Source organism: Carcharodon carcharias, chromosome 26, assembly GCF_017639515.1.
Source record: "Carcharodon carcharias isolate sCarCar2 chromosome 26, sCarCar2.pri, whole genome shotgun sequence".
Lineage (NCBI taxonomy): Eukaryota > Metazoa > Chordata > Chondrichthyes > Lamniformes > Lamnidae > Carcharodon > Carcharodon carcharias.
Window position 1 is genome coordinate 12,549,892 of NC_054492.1, and position 13,739 is coordinate 12,563,630.

Below are 13,739 nucleotides of genomic sequence, written 5' to 3' on the forward strand. Positions count from 1 at the left end.
TGGATGTTGCTGTTACTTATTTTACTGCTGACTTGAAAACTAGACACCTTGGGGCAGGTCTTGTCATGAAAGAATGAGCTCCTCCCACTAGCAAATCTGGCTGACCGTTCCCGCAGCGTTGGTAAACACAAGATGAAAATGATCACATGACCATCTGGGTAGAATAGGTCACCACTAGCAAAGCAAGTGGAAGAGACCATCCAAAGGGGGTAGTGTCCCAATACGTTTCTTGGAAAGTGTTGCAAGCGTACAGTCGAAGTATTCTCCAGCTGATTACACAACTGCAGCCCTGTATGAAAACAGCTGGGCTTCATTGCACCAAAGTATGACTTTCATCACTGCGGTATCAAGAATAGCAATTATATTCATCGCCCACTAACAGTCCTTTATCTCTATTCCCAATTTACCCAGGGTCGCAATTGAATTAAACATGCACAGTCACCTGCATCTGTTTGAATGTCACAGTAAGATTGTTACACATGAAAATCAGACCATGCTAACAACACTCAGCTTTTACTTAAGTTATGCGGTGCATTCAAGTTTGCCCCAATCTCATTTCCTGCAAAAAACTTACAATCAGCAATGAACCCTTATATCCCATCAATCTTTGTTAGTAATTAACTTGACTTCCAGAGGAGGGGGATCAGTTTCTACCCATTGTACTATCCCATCCCCTTGTTATTTCTTTCATTTTTGGACATAACCTAAAATACTTGCCATCCTGTACTTGTCTCCTTGTCACATTGTGGAATGTTCTTGATTGGTAAGGGGATCAAAGGTTATGGAGAGAAGGCAAGAGAGTGGGGTTGAGAAACTTATCAGCCATGATTGAATGGCGGAGCAGACTCGATGGGCCGAATGGCCTAATTTCTGCTCCTATGTCTTATGGTCTTATGTTGGCAATGAAATCAACACTCAGGAACTGTTGGCTGAAGAAACTGTTCCAAACCCCAGCTTTGGAACTAATCAGGGCCCAGAATAATTGCTACTGACCTGATTTCTCCAGCCACTCTCACCAGACACCAACTACATTCGTGGGCTAGATTTTACAGCCCCTGCTGAGTTTATTTTTGGTGGGGGCGTGGGAGGCATGTAAAATATGATGGGTAGCTAGGTTCAGTAGGACCTTAAAATGTTTGGCAGGCACTGAAATCAGCGGCCCGCCAATTAACAAGTCAATTAACCCGAAAAGTACGCTGCCCATGCCATAAAATGGTTGGCATGGACAGGCGGGCGGGAGTGAGGTGGCTGTTTTTTTTTAACCCAACTGAATAAAAGGTGGGAAGGAAGGGAGGTGGGGTACATCCTTCAGTGGGTGTCCTTGCACATCCGGAGCATCCTCTCCCAAAGATGTTGCCCCCACTCCTTTGCCACTCGCCATCTACCCTCCAAAACCCTCCCCGCTACACCGCTCGCCCCTCCCCCAACCCCCCAAAATCCCCAATCACTCCCCATCCAAAACCCAGACTTACCTCATTCGAGTGGCCATGTCCTCCTCATCCCAGGTCCTACTTGCAGACCGAGCATGACCCACTACTGAGTTCTGCCACTGCTGTGACTGCTAGAGCTGCCAGCCAATCTGATTGGCTGGCAGCTCTCGAGGATGGGACTTCCTCCCACTGAGGGGCTGAAGTCCCACCCTCACCTCCTTAAGGCCACCCGGAATGCGTTTTGGCTGCGGGGCAGCCTTGTTTAATGTTGGTCAGCTCGGCACTAACGTTTCTTCCGGGGAGGCGGCACCAAAAATATGCACCGCCCCACCGCCCCCACCCGCCCACCATAAAATTCAGCCCACATGGTGCCTTTAACATAGTAAAACATCCCAAGATGCTTCACAGAAGAATAATCAGATGAAATTTGACATCAAGCCAAAGAAGGAGACATCAGGACATTTGACCAAAAGCTTAGTCAAAGAGGTAGGTTCTAAGGAGCAACTCAAAGGAGAACAAGGTAGAGAGGTTCAGAGTGGAAATTCTAGAGCTTAGGACCTAGAAGCTGAAAGAACTGTCACCAGTGATGCAGCAAAGACAGCAGTGGGTGCACAAGAGGCAAGAATCGAAGGAGAGCAAGGGTGGTCACTGGCCTTCAGGTGGTTACAGAGATAGGGAAAGACATGGCCATGGATGGTTTTGAATATGGGGATGAGAATTTTTAAATCCAGTTGTTTGTGGACCGGGAGCCAATTGTAGGTCAGCAAGCCCAGGGGTGATAGGTGAAATGGACTTGGTGCAAGTTAGCATACGGGCAACAGACTTTTGGATAGGTGGAAGACAGAGGTCAACTCGGAGAGCATTTTGGAGATAACAAAAGCATGGATGCGGGCTTCAGCAGAAGGCAGCCTAAGGTGGGTGTGCAGACAGGCAATATTACAGAGGTGGAATTAGACAGACCTTATTGAAGAGAAGACATGGGGCCAACAACTCAGCTCAGGGTCAAATAGTGCGTAGGGTGTTGAGGTTAGAAAATGCCTGAGACAGAGGCCAGGGAGGAGAACACAGACAGTCAAATTAACATATATTTAACACGAGACATGTCATTATATCTGAAGAAGAAACATATCCTCAGTAGACCAAGGGTTACGATGATAATGGCCCAGATTTTCGCTCCCGGGTCAGGTGTGCAGAGGTGGGAGAATTCTCAGCTCCATGAATCTGACCTTTACAAATGGCTGTCCAGATGTCGGATTTTCAGACCGGTAGGAGTTAGTGGGTGGTTGGTAAACTGGATTAGATCTAAGAAGAACTGAGGAGGATGCCAGGCTTGGAGGCGAAAGGCCTGCCTTGGGGCTCCAACACTGTGTCCAAAGTTTAAAAATAAAGATTAACACATGAAACATCCCTCCACCTCTCACATGCACACATGCTATCACATGCCCTGCCAACCCACCCATAACCCATCATACCCTCCATGTCAAGCTATGCCCTTCCACCAATTTCCCAATAATAACCCCAGTGCCACCTTAGTACCAACTCATGCCCCCCCCCCACCTCTTCTCCCTTACATCTACCATGCCAACTATCTAGTATCCTCCATGGGCAAATCTCAGGGCCGATGCAGAGATGAGATAAAATGAAGTTCTAAGTGCCTACTGCAAACTTCACAATATCGATAAAACACCCTCATTTATTAAAAACCCATTTACAGCACTTACAATCCTTTAAAGCCTTATAACAACAAGGATTTCATTCAAGTGCACAATCTTTTATAACAACAAACTTTGAAATTCATAGTCCCTCATCAAAGAGTCCATAACCACTTGCAGCTGTCAATCAAACTGTGAAATAACAGGCATCATACTGTGATAATGGATGGTTGTGAAATGCAGTCCTAATCCAGTAATTGACACCCTCAGGTTTATGTCAACAGAGTGAAAGAGCAAGCAATAATATTTTTTAACACTCCTGACATTTTTTTCAAAGATCTAAAGGGCTGGACTTTTAAATACCTTGACAGTTCCATTTGTTTCTGACAGTTTTGATAGTTGATTTTGACATGTCTGTTGACAGTTCTAATGACCTTGACAGTAATCAGTTTATGCACATTTTACACAAATTTATGCCCACTTTTAACAATTCCAAAGGGCACCTGACCTACCCCAAAGGGCACTTTAGCTCCCTCACAGGGACCAGATCCAAAGGGGTACTCTGGCCATCCAAACGAATCCACGAACTTCAGACATGCTCCTACCTGGTCTAATCTGTACACTTTGGGTTTCAATCTCCGGGCCTACCAAAAACTACCACTTCAGTGGAGGCAGCTGGTGACATAAGTGGCCTGCTGCCTCCATAAAACACACATGCGTGAAATGTGCCCTGCCCCCATTTCCACCCCAGCGAAAATGGGAAGTGCCATATTCGGGGATGCAACTTTTCAACCACTTCAACCATTTTCACCACAACAGACAGGATCTCCATCATGGTGAAAATCTGGGCCAGTCTTTGCATTGATACATTCTAAGCATGGGAACCAGAATAGACTATTTGGCTTCTTGAGCCTGTTTTCATTAAATCAGATCATGGCTTATCTCAGCACCTGTTTACATTTTTGTTCCATATCCATTGTGTAAAAAAAAAAATCAGCCTCACCCATGGGATTTTCAATTGACCTGCATTCTGTTCGGGTGGAGAGTTCCAGACTTCCATATCTCTACATATGAAAAGGTGCTTCCTGATTTCATTCCTAAATGGCTTCACTCCAACTTTAAGGTTGTGCTCCCTTATGTAGGATTCCCCTATTGGAGGAAATAGTTTATATTTACCTTCCCAAATCCCTTTATCGTTTTCAATTAGATTCACTCCTCAACCTTGCAACATGAAGGGAGATACAAACCAAGTTTACACAACCTGCCCTCATAATTTAACCCTTTAAGCCTCAGTATAATTCCAGTGAATCCACACTGCACTCCTTCCTTCCAACACCAATATATCTTTCCTGAGGTTGTGTATCCACAGCTAAACATGGTGCTTTGCAATAGGGTCTGACAACTGAAGCAACACATCCTCACTTTGTATTCTAGCCCTCTTGGAAAAAAGGCTAATATTCCATTAGCCTTTATGATAATGTTGTTGTACCTGCCAACTAGATTTTAGTTCTTTGTATATAAGGACACCACAATTCCTTTGTTCCTCCACAGCTCCTAATCTCTCACCATTAAAGAAGCATTCTGATTTATCTTTTTCTGATCTATCACCATCACCCTCCTTCCCCCGCACCCCCCCCCAACTAGTTTAAAAAACCTGCGGGTTTAACCCAGAGCGTTGATGACATTATGATAGGGTTAACAGAATTGAACCACATGAGGGAGCTGAAGGGTCTGTTTGTACCAAGTCACAGTGCCCTAATTATTGCTCATTGTAAATCTGCAAAGCCAGATCAAATGGTGTTGCTGGTTTATTCTGCTGTGTCAACAGCTCATCTCGCTGCCTGTAAAACAATTTTAACAGAGAGGCAGGGATAAGTGACAGATAAGTTTTATGATGGCCCATATGTAGCAGCTGATGTGGGGGCTACAGCCATAAATCTAGTGAGCATTCATATTCTCCTCTGAAGCCCAACATGTAAATCTACTTGGGTCTGGTCAGCAGCTCAACATTGCACTTTACAACAGGAGAAGCAAAAGAGAAAGTGAAATTCATTTATAATTCTTACTGCTAACATTTAACACAGAAAAAATCAAAACAGATGGAATTTTTCCAAAATAAGGTCGCTGACTTCTAATTTCAAGCATTCTAGTCTTGTAGCATTATTTCCTTCCACACTACACTAGGCAACAACAACTTACATTTAGATAACACCTTTAATGCACTGACAACATTCCCAAGGTGCATCACAGCAGCGTTTTCAGACAGAATTTGACACCGAGTCTCATGAAGAGATACCGGGACATGATCAAAAGTTTGGTCAAATAGGTGATTTTTAAGGAGAGTCTTAAGTGAGGAGAGGGAAGTAGAAAGAAAGAAAGGTTTAGGGAGAGAATTCCAGAGTTTAGGGCATCAGCAGCCGAAGGCAAAGCCACTCAATGATGGAGCAATAAAAATTGGGGTAGTGCAAGACTCAGCATAGTACAGCTCACAAGGTGCCCCATTCAGCCCAACTAGGATGCACCAGTTCTTTCAAAGGGTAATCCTGTTAGTCTCATTCCTCTGCTCTTTCCCCATATCTTGCAATCCTTTCTCCTTCATGTATTTTTAATGGCTATTATTGCATTTATATCCACCACAGAGACAAGAATTGGAGGAGCACAGAGGTCTGTATGTAGGGCCGGAGGAGGTTATCGAGACGGAGAAACTGCACAGTAAAAACCATCCCAAGGTGCTTCAAAGGACTGTAATCAGTCTAAAAAATTGTCTATGACTGGGGAAAACTAAGTAATCATTCAACTAACCAGCCGAAGGCAGAAATAATATAAAACATTTGTACAGCCAAATACACCCAACATGGAGTTTCCTCAAAGTCTGTATATCACTAGAAACTTTCAGAAATAAATGCACCAACTTGTTATATTTGATGAAAAATATTAGACAAAGTATCGCTTAGATTCTGTTTAATATAGAAGGCCTGCCCACATAATTCACCTTTTGCAAACAAAGTTATTTTCACATTGCCTGTATGAATTATCACAGAGGTGACCCATATGACTGGTGCATGAAACACATAATTAGAGCTGTAAATTTAATGCAAGAAGTCGCTTGATGTCATTCCGATGGCAACATCTGCACAGCTTCTGGAACTTCACAGAATGTCATAAGACAGAATATCAATCAGCCCATTGTACCTGGGATGGTTCTGTGAAAGAGTTATCCAGTGAGTGCCACTCTCCTGCTCTTCCCTCACAGCCCTGCAAATGTTTCCATTTCAAGTACTTGTCCACCTCCCTTTTGGAAGTCACTATTGAATCTGCTTCCACAGCCCTCTTAGGAAACGCATCCAAGGTCAGAAGAAATAACTGAATTAAAATGGGATATGGAAGCAGACCAGTTATGTTACTGGACCAGCAACCCAGAGTTCAAATCTCATCATGGCAGCTGAAGAATTTAAATTCAATTAATTAAATAAAGTTGGAATAAAAAGCTAGTATCAGTAACAATGAAACGACTGGATTATTGTAAAAGCCCATCTGATTCATTAACCCTCCTTTAGAGAAGGAAATCTGCTCTCCTTACCCAGTTTGACCTATAGGTGATTCCAGACCCACAGCAATGTGGTTGATTCTTAACTGCCCTGCGACAAGGCCTATCAAGACACTGGGCTGTACTCAAGAAGGCAGCTCACCACCAAGTTCTCAAGGGCAATTAGATATGGGCAATAAATGCTGGCATTGCCTGAGATGCCCACATCCTACGAATTAATCAAAAAGTCTCCTCATCCTCCGCCCGTTCTCATCATACATAACTGATACTTGGCAACAAATTGCACCACACACAGTAAGCGCTGAAATTGACTGAACATGGCACAGGTCTCATGCCAGAAATCACATCTCCCAGGCATAATAAATGCCTTTGTTCTTGGTAATTATTTCACAATTGCTCTTGAATACACAGTTCTATAACTTTACACGACAGTAAACTTGGAAGAATAAAACGGTACCAATACCAAAATAGAAAAAGAAAATCATTTACAAAGCACCAATTCAATTTGCTTAATAAGAAATTTACTCTAATATTTAATCTGCAGACCTAATTAATTAGCAAATAATGTTACTTTGGACAGAAAAATAAAACATTTAGTCGACTGAGGTTTTACTTTGTCTTCGGGTCTTCTTTCCTCTTCAAGAAAAACGCTGGGTTATTGACACATCTGTAGGCAAGTAACTGTGGCAAAACACCATAGAGTCCATTTATTATTAGAAAGACCAGTTGTGCCTCTTCTGGTACTCTGTATGTATAAGGAGTCCTGGAATGAAGGGATGCTCCAATATGTGAAAACTGTGCCTATTATTTGGACAGGAGGGGGGAAGAAAGAGGACAGTTAAAAGCCTGAGTTATATAAAATACTGATTAGCGCAGCATTTAATATATAAATTAGTGTCTTACTTATATTGACAGCTGTTCCCAATAGACCTATGTCATGTGCTGTACATTTTCTCTCATAAACAATTGGGAGAAATTCTCCTCCCCAAAATCACTGCAAAGAACGTTGGCAAATTTGGGTTGTGAGATGGTGAATTTACTCTATCCCTGCCAGGGCAACCATTGCCCACTCCTTCCTTTCCCACCAAGTGTTAATGGTGGGAAGTGGCAGGCCCTGAGATCCCAGCAAATTTTCTCTGTCCGCCATCCTCTGCCTTTTTTTAAGGCTGCCAAGCAGCTGAATATCACAGTAAGTGGTGTGGGTATCAGAACTGAGATAGGAGGGGCCTACCATGTCCTCTTCTCCTTCCAAATGTCTGACATGTGGAATGTTATAACTGCAAATTTTAAGTTAGGGCTGGGCTGGACACAGAGGTCACAAGTAGGTGAGTACTGACCTGCCAAAACTCAACTACTGGAGGAATGACCAGGCAGTTGTAGACATTAAACAAAATGAGGCTTCAATTAGGATGCCTTTACATTATAATTTAACTTTCCACCAGTATTACAATGTAAATATAATCTAAATGAAGTCCATGTCTAGCCTGATATTGGAGAAAAACATGGTTCCAACAACAACAACTTGCACTTGCATAGCACCTTTCACATAGCATAGCAAATGTCCCCAGGTGCTTCACAGGAGACAAAATTTGGCACTGAGTCCTAGCAGGGGATATTAGGAGAGATGACAAAAAACTTGATCAAAGAGATAGGCTTTAAGGAGCATCTTAAAGGAGGATCAGAGTTTGGAAAATCTTAACTCCAAATTTCAATGATGTTCTCCCCCTGTAACTTTGCCAGAAGTTTGGTGAAAGCCTTGGAGATGTGGCATGAACAGTGGCTGAAGCCATTTCACCAAGGCGAGCGGTCACTGGAGGATCTCCAAGGAAATTCTACACCATCTAAGAGTAGTGCTGTTGCAAAAATGTATAATGCAAACAGACACTGTTCAAAAATAATTTACCTAAACCATTAAGGGCACACTTGAAGCCATCCAGTCAGAGGTCGTTATATTGAAGTCAGTGAAGAGGGCAGGAGAAAGTCATGCAACATGACCCTGCTGCTCAAACAAAAACACGTGACTTTTGTCTCAAACAAAACAACACCAGCCCTTGAACAAAGATAGCAGAGGAAAACCTTATGCTAAATGCTGGATATTGGGAAATATTTCATTGCTTTTCCTTAAGCCACCTTTGTGTTAATATTGTTCTATTGGCATTGTTCTAAAGTCATGGAGAGGGTGGGTAAACAGTGGTGTCCACAGAAACGTCATGCTCCAAAGAATAAGGTCTACACCATTGTGTGGATATTTTTAGTGCAGGCAGCTGACATTTAAAATAGCATCATTGTGGCTGGAATTGGGTATGGCCATAACTTTTCTCAGTATCATGAAGAGAGGTCAAGGATGAGATCAAATAATAGCTTAAATTTGAAGTGTAAAAAGGCCTGGCACTGCTGTTCATTTTCAGACTCTCAATGTAGCTTTTAAATTCTGGCCTCACCGATCTATTTTTTCCTCAATTCGTTTTCACGTTCCAACATTCCACTGTTACATGACAATCTTCACTTCATCCCCCACATCCCTTTCTTCACCAACTATAACTGGAGCTTCAAAGTTGAATGTCCAATCTGAATTCCATCCCTGTTTACAACAGTTGATCACTAGCTCTTAGATATAGTACTTTAACAAGGAACAAGTGATATGCCTCCCAATGGAGTCTAAAGAAAACCATCTATGTAACAAGTTTACATACATTCCAGCTCCACGTGCAACTGTACACTAGTGACCAGTATTAGCAAGAAGCTAACTGGTGACTAGAGGTATGTTAAACCTTAAGCAATTTATATTTTTTAATATAATAGCAGTAGCTATCCTGTTGTATTCATATAGCAGCAGCTATCCTGTTGTATTCATTACTGTAAACAGGTGGCCATAATTAGATGGCTCAATGAGTAACGTTCTTGTCTTTGAGTCAGAATGTTGTGGGTTTAAGTCCCACTTCAGTGCAGCACTGAGATAATGCTGCACTGCTTGAGGTGCTGGATTTTGGATGAGATGTTAAGTTGAAGCCCTATTTGCCTTCTCAGATAGATGTTAAAAATCCTGCAGTATTATTTCAAAGAAGAGCAGAGCAGTTCTCCCCAATGTCCTGGTCAATACTTATCCATCAACCAACATCTTTTGAACAGATTTTCTCCTCGTTATCACATTGGTTTGTGGGAGTTTGCTGCCTGCAAATTGGCTGCAACATTTCCTACATTACAACAGTGACTAGTCTTCAAGATTACTTCACCGGCTGTAAAGGAGTTTGTGATGTGAAAGGCATTATATAAATGCAAATGTTTTTTAATATGGGAGGGCAGGAAGTGATTGCATATTGCGAAGACAAGACAAGAATTTGAAATGAAACCAGCAAGAGCTGTCCTTTGACATAGTGAAGTAGGTGTTTTTTGATTGATTTGCTGGAAAATTAAATGTTTTTTTTTCTCACTGCACATGGATGCACCATTTAAATGGTGATAGATTGGGAAATGTTGATGTACAAAGGGACCTGGGTGTCCTTGAACACTGAAAGCAAGCATGCAGATGCAGCAAGCAGTTAAGGAGGCAAATGGTATGTTGGCCTTCATTGCGAGGGATTTGCATATAGGAGTAAAGATGTCTTACTACAGCTATGCACTGCATTGGTGAGGCCACACCTGGAGTATTGTGCACAGTTTTGGTCTCCTTACCTAAGAAAGGATATACTTGCCATAAAGGGAGTGCAACAAAGGTTCACCAGACTGATTCCTGGGAAGGCAGGGTTGTTGTACGAGGAGAGATTGGGTCGGCTAGGCCTGTATTCACTGGAGTTTAGAAGAATGAGAGGGGATCTCATTGAAACGTATAAAATTCTGGCAGGGATGGACAGACTGGATGCAGGGATGATATTTCCTCTGGCTGGGGGGAGGGGTCTGGAAAAAGTGACCATAATCTCAGAATACAGGGTAGGCCATTTGAGATTGAGATTGAGATGAGGAGAAACTTCTTCACTCAGAGGGTGATGAACATACGGAATTCTCTGCCAAAGGAAGTTGAGTCACTGAATATATTTGAGCAGGAAAGAGATAGATTTCTGGACTCTAAAGGCATCAAGGGATATGGGGAAAGAGCAGGAGTACAGCGTTGAGATAGAGGATCAGCCATGATTATATTGAATGGCAGAGCAGGCTCAAAGGGCCAAATGACTTACTCCTGCTTCTATTTTCTTTGTTTCTATGGACAACTAAAAGGCATTTGAAAAATACATGACATAGGGAAGATTAGCTCATTGTTTTTGTGATCCAATTGTTTAGATTGTGTGTGTTTTTAGTGAATGCCAAAATATATATAAACCATGAGAGATAAATAAACATGTTGACATCATTCCTGTTTTTAATCAAATATCAGATATGGTGTCCCAGCAATCAAGAGGGGATGAGTTCAAATCCACCATGGCCAGTTGTGAAATCGAATCAATGCGTCTGGTCAATTGTGCGTCAGCACCAGGAAGTGACCATGCCAGATTGTCACAAAAACCCAACCAGGTCGTTTGGATGAAGGGGCTGAAAGTATGGTAGCAAAATTTACTGATGACACCAAGATAGGTGGGAAAGTAAGTTGTCAAGAGGAAGTAGAGAGTCTGCAAAGGGACATAGATATGTTGAGTGAGTGGGCAAAAAATTTGGCAGATGGATTATAATGTGGGAAAAAGAGAACTTGTCCACTTTGGCAGAAAGAATAGAAAAGCAGCCTATTAAAAAAAAATCTTAAAAGCAGCAGTATACTATTTAAATGGAGAGAGATTGCAGAACCTGGTGGTACAGAGGGATCTGGATTTACTAGTACATGAATCACGAAAAGTTAGTATGCAGGTGCAGCAAATGATTGGGAAGGCAAATGGAATGATGGCCTTGACTGCAAGTAAAATGGAATATAAGAGTAGAGAGGTTTTACTGCAGCTGTAAGGGTATTGGTAAGGCCACATCTGGAAGACTGTACAGTTTTGGTCTCCTTATTTAAAAAAGATGTAATTACTTTAGAAGCAGTAACTGTAGGTTCACTTGACTTATTCCTGGGATGAAGCGCGTATCCTATGAAGGAAGGTTGAACAGGTTGGGCCTATAACCATTGGAGTTTAGAAGAATGAGAAGTGATCTTATTGAAACATATAAGATCCTGAGAGGACTTGATAGGGAAGGAAGATACCAGGAGGATGTTTCCACTTGTGGGGGAGTTTAGAACTAAGGGACACAGTTTAAGAATAAGAGGTTTCCCTTTTAAGACAGAGATAAGAATATTTTTTCTCTCAGAGGGTTATTTGTATATAAAACTCTCTTCCCCAGAGAGCAATGAAGGCTGAGTTATTGAATTTATTCAAGGCCGAGTTGGACAGATTTTTGACAAAGAAGCCAAGGGTTAAGGGGCACAGACAACAAAGTAGAGTTAAGACCACAATCAGATCAGTTATGATCTTACTGAATAGCCTACTCCTGCTCCTAAGTCCCACCTCCTATGTTTCTATGTCACTAATATCCTTCAGGGAATGGAGCCTACCCCCAGTCTGGCCAATGTGTGCATTACACTTCATCACAATTCTTAATGCCTTTTGGCCAACTAGAGATGGGCAATAATTACTGTTATGTCAGTGATGCCCTCACCACAAGAAAAAACATAATACTCTCCCAAGACATTGAATTGCTACCAAAATCAGGCGTTTTATTCAGAATCTTCCTCTAAACTTGAGCTATAGCAAGCTTTACAGAGCTTGAACCCATTTCTATGAAAACTTACTATTTTTTCCAAACACAACAAAAAGGTATAAAATGTAATTGATCAGACAGATAGCACAGAAGGCCATTCGGCTGATAACATCATTGGTCTTTGAAAGATGAATCCAATTGATCTTGCTTCCCCACTTTTTCCTCACAGTCTGATAGGATTTTCCTTGTCAAGTACCTTTTTAATTCGCTTTGAAAGTTACTATTTAATCTGCTTCCACCACCATCTCAGGCAGTGCATTCCAGATCATTACAGCTCGCTGAGCTAAAAGCTAAGTCTCCTCATCACACCCCTGGTTTGTTTTTGTTATTTGTTCTGGGATCCGACTGTCACTGGCAAGGCCAGCATTTATTGCCCTTCCCTAATCGCTCGAGAACCTAGTGGTGAGGCAACTTCATGGACCACTGCAATCCATTGTGTGTAGGTACATCCACATTGTGCTGTTAGGAAGAGAGTACCATGATTTTGACCCAACGACAGTGAAGGAATGACACTAAAGGGCCTAGTCAGGATGGTATGTGACTCAATGGGGAACTTGCAGGTGGTGGTGTTCTCATGCATCTGATGCCTTGTCCTTCTAGGTGGTAGAGGTCGCAGGTTTAGAAGGTACTGTTGAAGAAGCAAGAGGAGAGTTGCAGCAGTGCATCTTGTAGATGGTACACATTGCTGTTGCTGCCACAGTACATCAGTGGCAGAGGGAGTGAATGCTTAGGGTGATAGATGAGGTGATCAAGCAGGTTGCTTTGTCCTGGATAATGTCATTTGATGGAGCTGCACTCATCCAGGCAAGTGGAGAGTATTCCATCATACTCCTGACCTGTGCCATGTCATCAGGATTTGGGGAGTCAGGGCGTGAGTTACTCATTACAGAATTCCCAGCCTCCAAACTGCTTTTGTAGCCACTGTATTTATATGGCTAGTCCAGTTAAATTCCTGGTCAATGGTAACTCCCATGGTGAGGCAGTCGGTGATGGTGCATTGGCCATTGAATGTCAAGGGGAGATGGTTGGATTCTCTCTTGTTGACACTTGGTGAATGAATAATGAATATTATTTGACACTTATCAGGCCAAGCCTGAATACTGTCCAGGTCTCGCTGGATGCGCGCACGGACTTTTCAATATCTGAGGAGTCGGGAATGGTAGTGAACAATCAGCGAACATCCCCACTTCTGACCTTATGTTGGAGGGAAGGTCAAAGAAGATGCAGCTGAAGATGAACACAAAACACTGCGGATGCTGGAAATCTGAAGTAAAAACAGAAAAACTCAGCAGGTCTGGCAGCGTCCGTGAAGAGAGAAACAGAGTTAACACTTCAAATCCGTATGACTCTTCTTCAGAGCTAAAGAGAAGTAGAAATGTGATGAAGTTT

General features: G+C 42.4%; 1 protein-coding gene across 3 annotated transcripts in view; it reads right to left on the reverse strand.

Annotated features, from left to right (window-relative positions):
- Positions 1–6,028: 6,028 nt before the first annotated feature.
- Positions 6,029–13,739, reverse strand: part of LOC121269933 (transmembrane 6 superfamily member 1-like) — a 58,093-nt gene continuing 50,382 nt past the window's right edge. Inside the window, exon 10 of one of the 3 annotated variants that reach the window (XM_041175081.1) lies at positions 6,029–7,430. In XM_041175081.1, coding sequence (XP_041031015.1) covers positions 7,239–7,430 — 192 coding nt within the window. In that variant the 3' untranslated portion in view covers positions 6,029–7,238. The remainder of the gene's footprint in view (positions 7,431–13,739) is intronic. The other 2 variants (XM_041175082.1, XR_005941446.1) reach the window with 2 other exon arrangements.